Below are 19481 nucleotides of genomic sequence, written 5' to 3' on the forward strand. Positions count from 1 at the left end.
GCAAAGACTGAACCAAATCATTCCAGAGAAAATAACAAGACCAATACTGCTGGTGCTACGTCTTGAGAAAAAGAAAAAATATTCAGGTATCTCTGTCCTCTTCTTGCTTTTACTGAATAGAACGAGGAGACTGAAAGCCAAGAGCACAAGAAGTTGAAGGTATTTTTTTACTGAGCTTTGATGGGGAAAAAGAGAAGGGACAAATCTTCTCCAAAGTACTGACTGTTCTTTCATTGGCACTTGCAGTTTTTTTCATCCTCAAGAATGACACAAAATTACTGTGGGAGTAAGTAAACTTCTGTTCTCAGAACAACAGTCATGGGAGTAGCACTTGGATGAGAAAGCCCTTAATTTTAAAAGCTTTATTACAAGCTAAACTGGATATGCAGCACACAACAGGATTATTGGCTTAGCTCTTTGGAATAGATTTTTCATCCTCTGATAAAACTTAAAGTATTCTAAGTATACCTTGGAGACTAAAGATGTATTTTATTTCTCCCACCGTTATGGAGCAGAAACATCTCAGGGACATGATGTCACTGAGAAGGCCAAGTCCAAACCTTTCAAATCACACACTGATCTATACAAAAACCCACTATAATGTATGCACACTAATTGTTTCAACCACAGTAATGCTTGTAGGTCTATAAATCCGTTTTAGAAAGACAACCTTAATCCACCCAAAAGGAGGTTAAGCTTTCAAACCAACTTTAAATACACATTGCACAGAATTAATTTGAAAATGCATACTAAGACATTTTTTGGGATATCACGTGAAAATGCAAGCTCCTAATTTATTTTATTGGAGAATAAAGCTCATGTCACAAAAAGAAAGACATTTTTGTCAACCTTGTGGCGATAGTTAACCCAAGTAATCAGCAAATGTTGTTATCCGAAGATCTAGAGGATGGAAATACTGCCAAATACTGGACTTACTGAGCTCAAACAGGACCCACTGTTTTACAGAACTACAACGTGGTTTTCACGTTTTCATTTCCAAAAGTTTCCATAGCTCTGTGTATTAGGCCACAAGAGGGCAATCCATACATTCATAAACAAGCAACAAGCAGGGAATGTGGCATAGGAATACCACCTAAGTGACCACTCCAGAGTGAAAGATGGTTTTTTTCTCCAAAGTTTGACCAAAAAGCCCTCTTTATTCTCACCAATACACCATACTTCTATCTGATTTTGAGAGTAATTTCTTAAAATGGATGCTGCTAAGAAAAGCTTTTATGATATTTTAAAATCTTAATGGCCTAACTAGTTACAGAAATGAGGAAATGCAAATGGAACTACAAGGAAGTCCAAACAAGGAAGTGCTCAGAGAAACTATGGCAACATCCTTGGAATTTCTTCAGTAGTACATACAGTATGGTAAACCTAGAAGTATTTATGAAACACTTACTGCAATAAATGCATAGGAAGCCTTACCCTGAGCCTCTGAACTTGACAGCCTTGTTTCTCCGTCATTTTCAGAAAGTGACTGAAAATTTGACTCATCAAGCAGGAGATACACTGCAATCCCCTCTAGCAGATGCCTCAACAATTTCTCTGAAATATCCACATCTGTAAACATATCCATAACGATGGCAATGACCTGAATAAAAGAGAAAATACACAAATTATTGTATTGTATAAGCACATGCATATAATTCTTCACTGAAGCTTACACTGGGCAACTAACACACATAATTCTTACACATCAAAAAGTTGTAATATTTTACATGCCACACCACTTAACCTGGAAGGATTTTCAAGATCACTGGATCTTCTTTTTGAGAAGTCAGATGATAGCTTGTGTGATATTTGTCACAATTACCAAAGTCTGGTAAAGAAGTTGGATCACTGTATGTGACATGACTGATTATATGAGGAAAAGGAAAACAAGTGGATAAGAAGGGGAAACAGCAATTTGAACATAGTGGAAAAAAAAAAACCATCATAATATAACTGCAGTGTACATTAAAAATTTTTTAGATAACCTTTTTGTACAAGGAGTTTGTCCATCTTTCATCATTTTTTCTAAAGCTAATGACTCAGGAGCTTGAAGGATTCAATAAGCAGACACTAAAGAGCTGAGGACTTCAGGATCCATACTGATTCAGCATTCTTATTGGGATGTAACTCCCTCAGCTGGTGAGAGCTGGTTCAGTGCTGACCACCAACTACTGATGCCTTTCAGTTTATGGGGATTAAGTAAATATTCTGACTGGGAAAAGCAATGCCTTGCTAAAGGTGTTCTGGAGTTTATATACTACTGATATATCATTAGTAACTTGGGAAAAACTAGTACTGAAGTATTAAGAGGAAATAACAGAGAGATAAAAGGTATCTACGTAATTTTTAAAGAGAATATTCTTATCCACTGAAGTCCTCATATAAAGTTCCAATAAGATGTCTCAGGTGTCAATTCAACTCAAGCATTTCAAAGGTTATCAGTGCAAGCTTTACCATTTTCACTAGCTTTTAAACTATCTGTACTTCAGCTTTAACTGTGTAATTAAGTCACAACCACTCCACTTATTTCAGAACTGAAACATTTACTTAACTCACAAAATTTGTGAAATGTTGTTGCACACATCTAGGTAGCAGGCATGTCCCCAGTCAGTCATCTGAATGAACCATCTTTTTGAACCCCTACATGCTGGGAGCTAAAAGACTCACTTATGCTAAACAGTACTTAAGACACTAAAAATATTAATGATAAATATTACCTAGAGCTGACCTGCAGAAAGTAAAATAACAATGTCATTAGGAATGGTGAAAAACAGCTCCTGAAGTAGTAAAAATTGAAGGACCTGCCCTTACCATAATGTCACCTGACAATAAAAAGACTATTTACAAAACCTCGAGTCAGAGAAGAACTGAATAGCATCAAATAATTACATTCTTTCAAACATCTAAGGTAATACAGCCAAGAACTACCTCATTTATTTTATTGACTTTTGGAAAATAAAACCTAAATGTGATTTTTAACAGTACAAATCGTATTTCTCAACCTAAATTTGAAAGGAAAGATTGAAAGACAGAAGTTTACCTTGACTCTAAGGACCTCATCAATTTCAGACTACACCTTCTGCTTTTTCTTCCTTCTGAGATACACAATGCTAATTGAACATGGCAACTTTATTTATTCATCTGTCTTGTTTCACGTATGTCTGAACAGAAATCTCCCAGCACAGATCAAATGTATTAGATAAAAAAGACCAAAGAAGAAAGTCTGTTCCTAAATAGTCCTGTTTTATTACCTGTGTTCCTCTCTAAACTCCCTAATTTCTTCTTAACCTTTCTTTTTCTCCAGGTCTTTTAGAAATATATTACATTCAAGGACCTATTAAAATGCAAGAGATAAATCCTGAGTGAATTCATTAGCATACACTGACACAAATACCTGGAATATTCAAAATCAACAGAACAGCCTTCAAAAATAATTCTAGCATTTTCTTATGGCAGATGTCTAAGATGCTAATTTGTTTACAGCATTTGCAGTTGCAAAGGTTGATACGCAAGAATTACATGGTAAAAATAAAACAGGAATGAATAATAAACATTAAAAAGCAGCACTTACTGGGAATGACCATAATCTATCTTTATGAAGAAGTGAAGAAAGAAAGAAATAGATAAGCAAGAAGAGCAGTATGTTGGTGGGAATTAACACTACGTTGCAGATATATTGTAACTCGGGAATTGAACAGGAAAACCCTCTGTCTTCAGTAGTAGAACTGTTATGAAACCTGATATTAATTAAGTTTAACTAGTTAAGTTTATTAATTTTGGAGTTAATTCTGAAAAAGCATCAGGGTAGACTTTGCAAGAAAAAAGTTAGGTTTCACCTTCGAGAGCTTGCATTTTGAAATCTAAAGCTTGTACTAGCTGAAAAATCCTCACCAGTTTTAAAGACATGTATGCAAAGCCACAGTCATGATCCCACAAGCCAACTGAACACAGCATCTGCACCTTTCCTGGAAAACCAAAGATGACTCCTGTTATGCCCTGATTAGCTTGCCCACCTGTTCCAGTGTTTCACCACCCACAAAGGAATCCCTAAATCTCCCTCTTGAAGTTTTAAAACTATTTCCTCTTGCCCTCCTCAGTATCCAAGCCATAGGATAGCCTGGCTTTAAGATGTTTTAAACTTTGTTTAATTTTTTTTCTTTTTTTTTTTTTTTTTTTTTTGTGGGCAGAGTGGGGAGATAGATTTCCATATACATTTGTCTACTCTACGCAGAAGATAGTATTGGGCCTAAGTATTCAGGTATTCAAGTAAAAGGTATTCAGGGTCCCAAATTTTGATTAATTAAGGAGACCAATATTTATATAATACAGTCACAGGTTACTTTGGAAGATTATTCTATAATGTGTATCTATCTGTTAATTAAAGCAGTAAGAACGGCTGCAGGATCAGCTTACGTGCTACACACTTTGGAGGAAAAGATTTTACTACTGTATTTTACATTTGTTTTTGCAATTGCAAAGCTTATTTCCACCCTGACACTTATAAGAAGCAGACAAATAAAAGTGAAATCTCAGCATGGAAGCAAACGATAAAATTTAAATTTCAGAAAATAGGTTTGAAAAATAGTCTGTTCCACAAATTCTATTTCTTTAGGGATACACAACACTATCCTGCATCTTAGTAAATTCCCCCAGGCAGAACACTGTAGTGCCATAGCGTAGGCTTCCTTATAAACTGCCATTTTTTTCCAAAGCATATTTGTTTTCTAATAAGGCAGAGTTTTTTTCAAAAACAAGCACCAATGCTTTATAGGAAGCACAAAGGACACCCAGAACACACATAGAATATTGGATTGGTGCAATAGTTTTCTCATCAAAGCTGCAGAACTCCGGGAAACTCACCAAACCTTGGAAACAGATCATGATCCTGATAAAAAAAAAAATAAAAATGATCCTCAGTGGGAATAATTAGGTATTCCATACTTTTAGAGAGAAAACAAATAACAGTGGTGGAGCAGATAGGTGCTGTGCTTAATGTAACTGCACAGCCTGAGTGAAATACCAGCACCAGATTTGGTACTGGATAGAAAAGCAGATTGCAGTGATCAACTAAATGAAGACAGAGCAGAAACAATGTTTATAGAAGTATTCTTCCCCCAAAGTTTAAATTTAGATAATTCTTAGATTGCTTGCTACTAATCTTTTCACTTATCTGCCAGTTTTTTTAAGGGTGGGTGACTGCTTTTTAATGTGTACAAGTTTGGTTTCACAAGGCATTCTTACAGGAGAAGAAATTGCTTGAAGTCAAAAAGCATGTAATACTCTCAATGAAAGCTGATGTTTATATCAATTTTAAATTATGGCACTGGTAGAGCAATTCTATTATTCTTACTAAGTCTTGACTGAAGACATGGTTTGGCAATAGAAAAAGTAAAGCCTCACACATCCACTTTAGGCAGTTTTAGAAACATTTAAGTATAGGCCAGAGAAGTAAAAATTTTTATTCTATTTTATGGCAAATCTTTTAAAACCACACTTTTTGGTCAATTGGATGTATTGTTTTAATTTTCACTGTATTGGAGTACAAGTAACATTTTAAAAACTCATTATCTCTAAAACTATCAGACCATTTTAACACAAAATTCTTTTCATTCTTTAACAGTTTTGAATTATCTTCAAGTTTGAGGGAATGACTAACTCTTGTCACAATGCTAGTGATAAGGTTAACGAAAGACAGACAAACACCCCATATTTTGGAAGGTTTAAATAAAGAGCTGTAGCTGAATTTCCCTGAAAAAAATGTGCAGGTTTCTTGCAAAATAGGAGCTTAAGTACATGGGTAACATGGCATCACACTGGATATTATGAAGCTGTAAATGGAGGCTGATCCTCAGTTGATCTGGGGGAGCCAGGCCATATATTATAGGCCAAGGTGTGGTTCCTAGGAGTTGGTAGTTTGAGCCTATTCTCATGCAGTGTATTTGTTTAAATGGTTCTCATCCTCAGGAACCAATTCTACTCAAAGGTATATAAAGATAGGAATTGCCAGCCCTAATACAGCTATAATCAACATCTCCTGACCATGTTCAAGACACAGCTAAGACCTTAAGCAACCTGGTCAGATCCTATTGCCAGCCTAGCTTTAAGAAGGAGGTTGGACTGGAGATCTCCTGAGGTCCCTTCCAAACTGACCAAAGCCTGCAGTTCCAATGATTCAGAATCTTCATTCCCATCATTGTCAAAATCTAAGTAGACTTTGCCATGTTTGCTGCAAGGCTGAAAGAAAAAAAGACTAAAATAAAGAATACTGAGAAGTAATGAGTTTTTCCTGCTTTACTTCTCCCATTTTTTGTGAGAATTTGGTAAGAAAAATCAGTGGATTTTAGACTTCATAACTCAATTTTAGGACATCATAATCAAACCTTTCAATGGGTGTGTACTGAAATTAAGCCATAGATGTAATAATGAAAGGCCTTTATTGCTAGTGATCTGTAAGTCTATTTGTAACTAGTGACAGTTTTCATTACCCCAGTATCTTCACTCCCTTCACAAACACCAATTATAATTCTTTAAGGGATACTTGCAGAGTGTGTCAATTAACACCTCCTTTGATACAAACATTAATGAGGAATTGTCTAATGCAACGCTTCCCTTAGGTCAGGCTTTTCGAAAGAGACACCTACCATTACATTATTAACCTAGGGAGGGAATATGCTAAACACCTATCCCTACTCTGCAAGGGTATTTGTTTCTTATAACCTAAGAGAGGCTTGCTTTGGGAGTGCTATGAAAGAAAACCATATTGCTGTGCAGTGCTTTTGAACATCCTCACCCCAAGACCAAAGAATTAGACTTCTGATAGAAAAGATAACTCTGTTTTCATTGACCCTTATCCCTGGTACTCCAGGCAAATCCCTTCCATAGATCTGTGTTTTGAAGAAAATCTCTTTGTGGCACAGGCTCAGTGCTATCTGAATCTGGGCTTTCTCAGAGAGCAGGCAAGTCATGATATTTGCAACAGTGAAGAAAGAAGATATGGTACTATATACCTTGCTATTAGCAACAGGAGGGCAGGCAGCAAATTGACTGGAATGGGCATGAGGCACCATAAAAAGAACAAATTGTGTGATTGATTTAGATAACCTTCCCACTAGTAAAGTATATAATACACACCACAAATGATTGGGTTTTGTTTTTTAATTATGGTATGCCTGTTGCTTCTAGCTGAGGGTCTAGATCAGTGATCTAAATCATGAATCAATGATTGTATGATCACTGGTGCAAAGCTGAGTTCGGAGGGCCTGTAGCCAGCGGTGTTCCCCGGGGATCAGTACTGGGTACAGTCTTGTTCAACGTAGTCATAAATGACCTAAATGAGGGGACAGTATATCCTCAGCAAGTCTGCTAATGATAAAAAAACTGGGAGAAGTGGGTGATATACCACAGGGCTGTGTTGCCATCCAGTGTGACCTGGACAGGCTGGAGAATTGGACACGAGAGGAACCGAATGAGGTTCAACAAGGGCAAATGTAAGGTCCTGCACCTGGGGCAGAACCACTCCCATGCATCAGTATTGGTTAGGGGGCGACCTGCCTGAAAAGCAGCCCCTGAGGATTCTGAAGTCCTGGTAGACGTTAACTTAACCATAAGCCAGAATTGTGTCCTTGTGGCCAAGGTCATCCCTCCCCCTCCACTCTGCCCTAGAGAGGCCACATCTGGAAGACTGTGCTCAGTTCTAGGCTGCCTAGCTCAAAGAGAGACAGGGAACTGCTAGAACAGTCCAGAGGAGAACAACAAAGATAACTGATGCATCTCTCTTACAAGGAAAGGTTGAAAGAGCAGGGGCTGTTAAGCCTGGAGAAAAGAAGACTGAGAGGAGACCTTATCAATGTCTATACACATCTAGAGGGGGGGTATAAGGAAGGAAGGAGCCAGACTCTTTCCAGTAGAGCCCAGTGACAGGACAAGGGGCAAAGGGCACAAACTGGAATACAGGAAGTTCCATCCACATGTGAGCAAAAAAAATTCTTTACTGTGAGGGTGACAAGGCAACGGAACAGGCTGCTCAGAGAGGTTGTGGAATCTTTCTCCGGAGACATTTAAAGCCCACCTGGATCAGTCCTGTCTAATCTGATCCTGCTTTAGCAGGGGATCAGAGCAGGTGGAGGTCCCTTCCAACTCTGATGATTCTGTGATTCCGGTTATTTTGTGATCCTACTAAATCACTGACATCTCCCTACCTTATAGATCTTTCACTAGCACCAGAGTGCTTTAAGATGATAGTTCATTAATTTTGTGTTAATTTTTTAAATGAAGCATAGCTCTGAAATGCCTTGCACAACACATCATTGCATTGCAAAACTGACTTTGAAGCCATTGTGAATTGCACCTGAATATCTCAGGTCACCTTTGAGCTGGGTGAATGCTGAGTTCTCACACAGCAACTGTAGCACCACAGAAGTCTTGAAGACTGAGAGCCAAAGAGCAGCATAAAGGGGGAGCCCACCTCTATAAACAGAGTCTAGATACAATATACAAATAGTAATCAAACATCCAAGTCCTGACTCATTTTCCTAAATTACTTTACCAAATGATATAGAAAAGTAATTAAGAATAATTACACTTATGTCAACTCTCATTAAGTTAATGTCACAACTTGTAATATATTATCACCAAAATTGGCTCCCTGAGATCATATTCAATTTATTTAACTTGGCTCTGCAATCAGAGAGAGTAATAGGCCCATTAACTGTACAGTATACTTTCGAAATGTTCTTCCTTTATGGATTCTTTAAAAGCAACTTAATTACTAAGAAACGGCTACACTGCCTCACTGGAAGCTCTCCTAAGCCTCACTACTCTCTTTTTCTCCACTGCTCCAAAGGGACATTTCCACCATCAATCTTGAGGGCAGACAAGCTTACACCTCAAAATGAATTACATTTCTGTTCAATCACTCAAGCCACAGCTTATCATGTCCACATGCCACTACAGGGCGTAAAACATTTTGAGGTGAAAACTACATTTAACTGGAAAGTAAATTGTCTTCAACATGCATGTTAGCAATCTCCAATAACCTCAACAGCTTTCCTCTGTAACAGGATGTTAGATATGCTCTACATCAATTAAAATAACTCAGAAAAAAGTCACTGTCCAGAAAACAAAAGGTAAATTAAAATTCCAGAAATGCAAAACAATATGAAAAATCAATGCAAAGTATTTTCAGAAAATTATGAATGCGGCAACCACATAAAACGTGATATAAACAGTGTAACTGTGTTTAATCATGCAGCCCCCATGGCAAAGCCTCATCTGTTCTGTGCAACACACATAAGGAAGATGTGTGCTAAGGAAACTTTTTAGCAGTTAACAGGGACAAATGTCTTGATTCTGGCAGCAAAGAATGATATGGCAGTGAAAACAACAGTTCTGAAGAAGGAACTGATTTAACTTTCAAATGCACTGAGAAAATCCATTTTTTACAATGCATCATCTTGTAATAACTACCTCACAATTCAGCCTTTTGCTGCAGTTAGCAACCTTTGTGCATCTTATTATGTCTCTAAAAAAAGCAGATCAGAAGATCAGGCTTACCTCTTCTATAAATGAAACTAAAACCAACATAAGAGAAAGATAAGATCTCTGAAGAGCAGCTAAGATTGTTTTATTTGAGAAATGTGTGTACATTAGCCTTCTGCACTGCCTTTCAGAAAGCTACTGCAGACTGAGCTAGTAAGTTATATGTGCCATCTTAAAATGACACCGACAGTGTTACCTCTTCAAATTCATGCAACTGGGAATTTTACAGGTGAGTATCTTGCAAAACATATGGGAGTGAGCTACATTAATTTCATAAATGTGATCTGTATCTATGGGTTAGGTAGTTGTTACTCTGGCTGAAGGATTAGTAAGAACTCAGTTTAAGATGGCCAAATTACAGGAGGCACAATCTCACTAAGGCTGGCAGGAGAGGAGATTATTCCTCTGAGTTTACTTCCACACGCAGAATTGAGTTTCAGCAAGTCATTGAGATGAGAGGAGGGAACGGATATTCTGAGAATTTTCATGGGGATTCTGAATAAGCATTTATTAAACCTGAATCTTGGAAAAAGGGATCTGCAAAGAAAGCTGTTGCCTGGCGACTGACACCATAGCCTGAGAATATTACCTAATCTGCAAAGAACCATCATGCTTGATTAAAGTAACAACTCTCAATCTTCAATTTAACACTTGCTTTCTGCTTGCCATGATCTCATCATAACTAATGGCTTTTGGGATTTAACCTGCAAAATGTGTTCTGTCACTGCAGACAGAATTGGGCAGAAGTCTATAGAGAAGCATGTAAGGCAGTACATAGAACCCTTGACATGATGGAGGGAATGTATTGGGTGCTTACTCTGCCCTTTTTTCTCTTGCCATTGATGCCGTTGCTCTGTTCTCAGTGCCATGTGGCTGCAGCTGGTTGGGTTGGGATTTTAATATTTGTATTTAGCTCTCAGAATGTTCTTATTCGTTGTTACTTGGGAAGCTGCCAAGCTTTTCCCAAAGAAAGCAAATAGAAAGGAATGCCAGGAGTTTCTGACAGCTACCAGATGGAAATTCGTAACAAAAATAAAAGGTACTTCAGCCTCCAGCTTTCTCTATGTTGAATTTCAAAGGCCGCTGCTCAGAAATATCTTTTTTATTTAAGGGTATTAACAGATTTAATATGTGGGTTCTCACTGTATCCTTAATATTTATGGAATGTTAAGGCTATTTGAATTAGTATTATAAAGCCAATTTTTTTTTTAAATTTTTTGTAAGTTGAAGTATTTACTATTCATGTGTGCCTTACTTATGACTGTCCAAAAAAATAATGCTCAACATGTGTGATAAGCCTCAATTATTTTTTTTATGTCCAAATAGCAATTAGAGCTAAACTCTTGGTAAATTTTACTATTTGATCTACCACTCAGGATAGAAAACATCCTATGAAAACCTCAGAACCAGTCTCAGTTTTGAGACTTCTGCTGAATAATTGGGATACTAGCAAGATCAACCTGGCTAGCTTTTAACCTGGACAAGGGAAGTATGAGATGAACCCTACATTTAAGAACTCTTTCAATACTTGAAATGATGATCAGTTGCTAGAAAGCCATGAAAACTCTGGGGGAGAAATGCAAAGAGAAAAGAATGTCTTTAAAATATACTGTCTTTTCAAATTGCTCCTGCTTACAAATATGCTTCATGCCAAGATAAACTAGACTGGACGAGAATATTTCTGATGGCTCCTTCTGAGAATTCCTTCAGAAATCTTAAATTTGCTGTTATCAAAGAGTCAAAGTAAATCTCTGATATTTCAACCAATCTGGATAACAATTCTTGAAAAGATTCTGGTTTTTTTCCACATCTAGCAGTGCATTTTGGTGGGGTTTCTCAGACTAGGAATGGAATGAAATTCTGAGTCAGTCCTTCCCACTTCTCAACTCAGTTTCCTCAGGAATCCTGTATAAACACATTGTTGATACTGAATGCCACTTCCTGAGAGTTTACATATTTTAAAACACTAGACATGTATAGAAACAACAATATTAAAGAACACTTACAGACTGTAGACTTTAAACTAGAAAAAAGAAGCAACATTTCTTTAACGTCTACCATTTTGTTGGAATTTGTTAATTACACTTTGAAACAATGAAAGATTCTTTTAGTCAAAGGGCAGATTTATAGGGAAAAGATGATTCAGACCCACTTTTCTAGACTGGGAAGAATAATTTTCCTTTTAAGTTTGCTTATGCAATACCTGTGCAGTTTGTCACCTTTGAGACCTTAATAGTAACACATGTTTCTGAAATTAAATGGGAAGAGCTGAGTACCTAATATGCATGTTTTATAAAGAAACAATATATTAAAAAAAACCTGCACAAGGCTCAATGCTGCTGCTAGCATATGTGTGTGTGTACATATATGTATATACCTATTTTATATATTAAAAAAATCCAATAAAACATAGCTATGTTGCTTAATTGTACAATATTGCCTGAAATCCCCTGTTTTTACTTACAGAGATGAATATCTATTACAAGTACATATTGCACATAAGAAAAAAAAAAAGGCAGGACTTAAGGCAGAGGTGGAAACAGTGCTTCCAACATACTGTAATAAATAAAATAATGGGGCTAGATAAACATAAGTGTATCAAAAGCAGAAAACACATTTTCTGTTTCTAAGCATAGGAAGATTTGGATTTATTGAAGTAAGCACACAAGCCTGATGTGTTTTAGAATTGCTTATGATTCAGAAAGGCAGACTTTTGAATGCTTATATGCAAGATATTAACCACAGTCCACAAGGAAGGCCCATCAAACACTTGGAAAAATAAAAACATAGAGTTGTGAAGGACTTGTAGGCCATGTATTAGTAAGTCCATAAAGGAAACCCATACCAGAGAGACCCTGCAACAAGTAACAGAGCTTCCTTAGAAGTTGATTATTTTTTAACATAAAAGACAATGCATCCAGCAGAAGACAATCTATTTTGGATGTCAGTGCCCATTTAAAATAATAGTCAGTTGCCAGATTTCAAATTACTGGAAGCCTGTGGACCAATGAGCATGACCTGATTACACTTAATACTGCAAAAAAAGCCCTAATTATATAATTAGTTTTGGAGGTAAGTCCTCTATAGATACTTCTTCCACAGGGCAGATTTCAGGATCCTGAGGAACACTAGATGTCCACAAAATCCCAACTGAGACTACAACAAATTCTGGCTAAAAATGTCCTTAGCTCATGGCTCAGCAAAGGTAATGCCAAAGTAAAACAAAGCAGTCCTCAACAGAGCCCCCTGTTAGTATTTGGAAAGAAGCAGAAAGATTTGGAAAGAATTTTGTCTTATAAGATTAAAAAGGAACACTAAAGTTCATTTCAATAGAGCATACTTTTTACAATTAATGCCATTAGCAGACCATTTTACACTAAGACAGCAAGACTTCTGCTCTGATGTTGGTCATTTTTAACTAAACTTTGGGTATAAGGAAATAGCTCTCATACTCAATATTCAAAACCAGCTTGATGACCAAATCGGTTGCTCAGACTTCTAAAAGGAAAACCAACACAATAGTCAATGAACACAGAAATAATATTATTTAGGGAAAAATGGGAAAAAATGGCTTTTCAATAGTTTATTCAATCATTTTTCAAGATTACAGCCTTTGTATTCAACTTTATACATGTGATTAAGAGTCAGCATTAGACACATAAGCTACACATACTTAAGGACTCATTAACAGCCAGATGTCTAAAGTAGTCATCCTGTGAAAACATTTTGATTGCACACGAGTACTTCATAGCTGTAGCACTAAATGATATTAAAGGTTTTCCATATCGCTGTCATAAAAGTGTAGGCAAGCTCCTTCCTTCCTTCCTTCTTCCTTCCCTTCCTTCCTTCCTTCCTTCCTTCCTTCCTTCCTTCCTTCCTTCCTTCCTTCCTTCCTTCCCTTCCTTCCTTCCTTCCTTCCCTTCCTTCCTTCCTTCCTTCCTTCCTTCCTTCCTTCCTTCTCTCTTCCTTCCTTCCTTCCTTCCTTCCTTCTTCCTCCTTCCTTCCTTCTTCCTTCCTTCTTCCTTCCTTCCTTCCTTCCTTCCTTCCTTCCTCCTTCCTTCTTCCTCTCCCTCCTCCTCCCTCTCCTCCCTCTTCTCCTCCTTCCCCTCCCTTCCTCCTCTCTCCTCCTTCTCCTCCCTTCCTCCCTCCCTTCTCCCCCCTCCTTCCTCCTCCTTCCTTCCTCCTTCTCCTTCCTTTCTCTTTTCTTCCTCCCTCCCTCTTTCACAAACTTTTATCTGTTAGATTTGAGACTGGGAAAAAATGCAATTTAGAATAATGATTGTGGGCTTAAAATGGGCTACCATGAATTTTATGCAACCTTTAAAATGCATTGCTTTTTAATGCACACTATATCATGGCATTAAAAATAAAACTTTTGCTTCTGCCACAGATGCTATTTACTTCCCTGCCACTAATTTCAAACCATATAGATGTACTTAATTCTGTTTAAAGAGTTCAGTTCCAGCAGTTATATGGTTAGGGCAACCCACAAATACAAAATACAGCCTGTTTAAAATTCCTAGTCACAGTCAGTATGAAGGAAAGCCAACAATCTTCCTGTATAAATAGAAGAGGATGAATAATGAGAACTTTCCTCAGGGTTTAAGCCTGACCAAACAGTCAGTTCATTTTACATATATCTTTAAAATTTTTGCAGTTCAGCTGCAGTTATGCTGACATAACCAAAATGCATTTATAAGTAAAAATATCATGCCCTGGACAAATACCTGCAGTAACATTGTGCTAAAAAACAGCAACTGCAATGATGTGGTATCACTGTTCTGAAACATATATTACAGATCCAATGCACACCTGTGTGGCACATAATTACATCTGAATGCCAGGTAAACAACCCCACCAGATGACTTTAACTAATTATTTTTTTAAGCTTGATGCCACTTGAACAGGAACCTTCCCTGATACTCAGGAGAAGCAGATGACACCCCCTGCTTATGGAGCAGCCACAGTTAATGGTGCAACGTGTTGCTAATGACTGTGTGCTGGGCAGGCTGCATTTCCATTGCACCTATTTTAAAGACAGGTTATGAAACTAATTAATTAACTATTGTCTGCAAATCAACTTGAGATCCTCAGGTGCAATCCCATTACTCTGGCATGATAGATTATTTATTACACATTAGAATGAAAAGGAAAAAAATAATTGCATACAAGCCTGAAAGCATTGGCAGAATGTCCTCAAGATAAGAAAAGATTAATCTAGTTAATAAGTAATTATGTGCAGCTTTTCAGGAAGAAAAACAAATTCAAATTTTATGCACATTACATATGGAGCAAGATATTTGAAATCGTAGGGAAGCAATTAAAAGTCCTGCTCAAATCTCCTGTGAAGAAACTGAAATGAAGCAGATAAGTACTCCTACAATTCTTGTAGACCTCAGTGGAGACGATACTGAATTGGAACAAATTAAGGCAGTAAACAAAATTTAATTCCAGGATTGAATGCAGTAGTCAAAAGTAATAAAAAAGAGAGTAATTACAAGTAAAATCATTACTAGTTGAAGGAGTTATAATTTCAGTAGCAATATGATACATTAAAATATTGTATTTAAAATAAATATTTCAATTTTGAAACTCTTTTAAAAGCATTTTTAAGAGAAATTTTGGCAGTTCCTGTTCAAAGGTGAATGTTCCACAGTCAGTGAGGCATCTTAAGGAGTTGGTAAGTTGATAGGTTAAGAAAGGGAATTATAGAAACAACTTTAAAAAGTCAAAAGAAACATTTCCTTCCTATTTCTTTCTGCCAGTGTTTCTAAACCAATCTTTAGTCCTTAGAATTAGAAATAACAATCTCTGTCAGACAACAGCAAGCCATACAGCTGTAGAAATGATCCTGGTGACACTATTTTTTGTACGTGCAGGTAGCATCAGATTTGACTGATCTTCAAACAGCTCCTCAGCAAGGCCATAGAAGTATTAATCACCATTTTGCAATTTGATACTGCAATTATGCAAAGTCACAGGAAGAACATTTGCTCTTTGCAATAAAATCAGAATCAGATAATCATAATGCTTCATCTTCAATATCTAGAAGTTTTTCCATTTAATATATAAGTTTATTATTAATGTTAAAAGTTTAATATTTATTTAGCATATTCACATATTTTGTTAAAACAGAGTCCCTATGCCACTTCCAGGATAAGCAGACAGACGGCTTGTAGGACAGAGTTCTGTGATCCAGACTCACATCACTTCAGTTTCAGATGGGCCCTGTCAACCCATGCTCATAATCTGCTCTCTTATCTCTCAGCTCACAAGGACACAAGCAAAAGCATCCTTCATGAATGGATAAAAATGAAGTTATTCAAAGAAATGAGCAGTCAGTGTGTAAGTAACTGAGCCCTTTATACTCAGTTGAGCTAGTGACCAACAAGATAAGTTAATGGGATTTTATTAATGGGTAAAAGAGAAACACACCACAAGTCCTACATTGTACAACTTCATCTGAGATCATTCCCTTATCTACAAAATATCAATCCTGATGAGCATCGCATGCAGTTCACACAGACTCCCTTCATTTGGGTAATGACAATCAGAGATCTAATCATGAAGCATGCTGAACACCTGCAAGAAATGCAAAGCTCCCAGTAGGGAAAGGGGGTTTCTTACAAAACATCACAGCAAGCACCTGGATTTAACTATGAACTAAGAAGAAAATCAGATGCAGGAGCACCTACTGCAGCTCTTCAATAGCTTTCTTTGAGAGAACCCCTGATTGTGTCAGTGAGACTCTTACAGCCAAAGAACATTCACCTGCTGAACAGAGGTATGCCTCAGGGAAATATATGCTAGCAAACAAGAGGAGCAGATGGAAAAACTCACTTGTTTTGCCATTAGAATCAGAATCTGTCTAACTATAGGGAAGGAAAGGCAGAAACATCACTGACCAAACTGTCCAAGGCCTTACATTAATCCACATTCAGTTTGCTATGGAATAATGTGCCAAGCATGCTAGTAGCCTAAAGTACTGTGTGACTCGAGCTTCTTGAAATAAGGATGGAGATGAGAACGTGCAATACCTCTGTGGAGAAGAGGTGAACATTTTATTCCAAGAATACTTTGAAAAATAACTGCTTTTTGCTGCAAACAAGTGCCTTTCAAATAAACATTTGTTCTTATGAAGTACTTCTTAGTTAAGATCTTCCCTTTAGTAAACTGTCCACTTCAAACTCATGCCAATAAAGCTCTCTGTACCAGATGGCTGTGCATCCCATGTATTTATGCATATCTAGAAATTATGCTTTCTGTAATAGTTTTACGCATGCATGTAGAGGATTGCACACACATAGACACACATTGACTGAAAAGGAAATATTTCCCTCTTTCCTTTAGCATAAAAAGTAGCATCCTATTGATAAGAGTGTGGACAAGACCAACACTCACTTCTCATCCTATACCAGACCAAACGTACAAATACGAAGTTTTAAGCCATTAGAAGCACCTGAGAAGATGGATTCCAGCTGACACTCCTCAAGCTGTATTACCCTAAACATTATTACTCACATTTATAGATGAGAAGTTCACGTTCTAAGTGGAATTTGTATGCAAGTCTCTCCATGTTATACAAGTCTACCAATCCTTTAATCACCTATAATGACTTTTATATTCAGCAAAAATAAAAGAATATAAAAATATACCTTCTTTAAAGGATGTAGAAGGTCTTTCAATTAATACAAATTTAAGGACCTAGAAAATCACATGAATCATTCCAAAAATGCATTTTTACCTAGAAGATATTATCATAGATATTTATTTTTAAAAGACTAATGTAACTCATGGACTTCCAAAAAAAATTAGATCTTACTGAAGTCTGCTACTTCTTTGTAATAAAAACTCAGAAAAAAATAAGCAGCTTTTAAAATTCCTCTTAAATTGCTTACAGTAATACTTAAGTACATATGGAGGGCTTTTCATGTGTAAAGCACAAACCATTTCATAAACATGGGAATAAAATTATTACGCCTCTTTTTAAGTGGGATCCTGAAAATATATAGGGTGTGTGCATGTCACACCACTGTCCTGTGCAGGGACATCTGAGTCAGCTTCTGTCTAATTACTTTTGTGGCTGGGAACAGTCTCGTCACGCTAACATGATGCTCTGGGAAGGTGAAAACGCCCTGCTCCTCATGGATCTCCTTGATGCACTTTATCCTGCCATGCGAACAAACCCTCAGAGGCTAAAGGCTTGTATTTACAGAGAGGCTGAGCATCCCAAAGTCCTTCTGAAAGCAATCCCTGCAGCTATCCCTGAGCCTTGCCTCGCCCTCCACTCCTGCATTTAAAACCCTCTACACCTTCTCTTTCTGCTGACTGTCCTGCTGAGTGATGAGATGCCCAAAGAGAAAGCTCAGGCAAGCTGTGTCTGGGCTTGCAAAATGGGTTTCTTCAAGCAAATTCCTTCATTTAGAGAGAAGTGATTGTTAAATAAAAAGAAAATCTCATCTCCTGAGTGAATATGAAATAGTTACCCAGGAGTCCTGGCTGTAGGGCTAGCACCCAAGTGTTTTAAGGTCAGATTTATTCTTAGTATCAGCTCTTTGAAGTTGCAACAGTGTCAGGCTTGTGCTGTGCAGGGAGTCCGATTTCATTATCATAATGGTCCCTTCTGACATCAGAATCTGTCAACCATAGTTTTATCAGCCTCAGTTGGAAATGGCTGCCAAGCCGAATAGGGAAGGTCTCCAAAACTGATAATAAGCTATGAGTTTTTAAAGGATACAAATATTGTTTTTTTGTTTGCCCAGCTGTTTTCCAAAATAACTTCCGGTAAAATAAATCAGAAAACTGTATCTCAAGAGGAAAGCAATGACAGGGTGGCAAGGCCCACAGAGAGGACATGTGAACACAGAACAAGCACCAGCATACAATCCAGAAGTAAAGAAGACTGAATGATACAAAAATATAATTATATTCATTAAAATATCAGAATCACAGCTAATCTGGAGGGAAGGGAGAAGATTGTGGCCAGATGAACGAACTCAAAACAAGAGCCCTGCCACTATGATTCTGCGAGGAATAACATGTAGTACAGAGTCTCACTGGATGCAGTACTGAAGACTCATTATCTTCAAAATCCCAGGCACAAAGCACCCAAAAGTATGCCTGAAAATAAGTAAGAAAGAAAAAACTGCAAATAAACCACTAAGGAATGCTTGGCAACTTGAAAACTAATGAAACATTTATTTTTCTTGGGGTTGTGGTTTTGAGCAAATTTGAGAAAGGAAGGAAAAAATGTTCATTAATATTAAAATCCTTCCTGGACAACCTGCTGACCTTCAAGAGCCTACCATGACTTGGAAATCAATTAAAACCATCCTAAATCCAATACCATTCTCAGTTTTCCTAACGAGTTATTTTAGTTAAATATGTTGATGATCACCATGAAAGAATTTTCACATACATTATATTCATAAGTGTTCTGCTTTACAGCCTGTGGTGCAATATTTATTGTGGCAGCTGCTGACAGCAAGTTTTTCAATTAAATTCCAGTGCGTGTGAGTGAATGTTTATTTAAATAAACATAACCTGTTTACACAGATCATTTGAAAATTATTTAATGTCACATTTTTTCCCTTTTAAAAGGAAACAGACTTCCCCTGTTGGGTTTATGCAGTTTATAATCATAAGACTGACCAAGCAGGTTGCTTTAAGTTTTACTATTTCAGGCTAAAGTTCCATCCAGAGACACAGGTAAGCAATTTAGAAACAAGAGCAGAGCAGATCACTATCTGTTATTTACATTGCAATTGCTATAGACCTTGTTCATAGCTATTAAAAATTGTTACAGTATAATGGGAAAATATAATTCAGTGTGTTTTTACTGTAACTTGGCACTACAGGATTTAGAGAGAATGTGAGATACTAATTCAGAAAAAAACAAAGTCCTGGATGATTTATATGTTACAATACTTACTATATTCTTTAAA

General features: G+C 37.0%; 1 protein-coding gene across 1 annotated transcript in view; it reads right to left on the bottom strand.

Moving 5' to 3' along the window:
• FAM83B (family with sequence similarity 83 member B) overlaps positions 1 to 19481 on the bottom strand; it is a 48227-nt gene that overhangs the window by 10720 nt on the left and 18026 nt on the right. Inside the window, 2 exon segments of the mRNA XM_030448045.1 lie at positions 1435 to 1491; positions 1493 to 1600. Coding sequence (XP_030303905.1) covers positions 1435 to 1491; positions 1493 to 1600 — 165 coding nt within the window.

This window comes from Calypte anna, chromosome 3, assembly GCF_003957555.1.
Source record: "Calypte anna isolate BGI_N300 chromosome 3, bCalAnn1_v1.p, whole genome shotgun sequence".
Classification (NCBI taxonomy): Eukaryota; Metazoa; Chordata; class Aves; order Apodiformes; family Trochilidae; genus Calypte; species Calypte anna.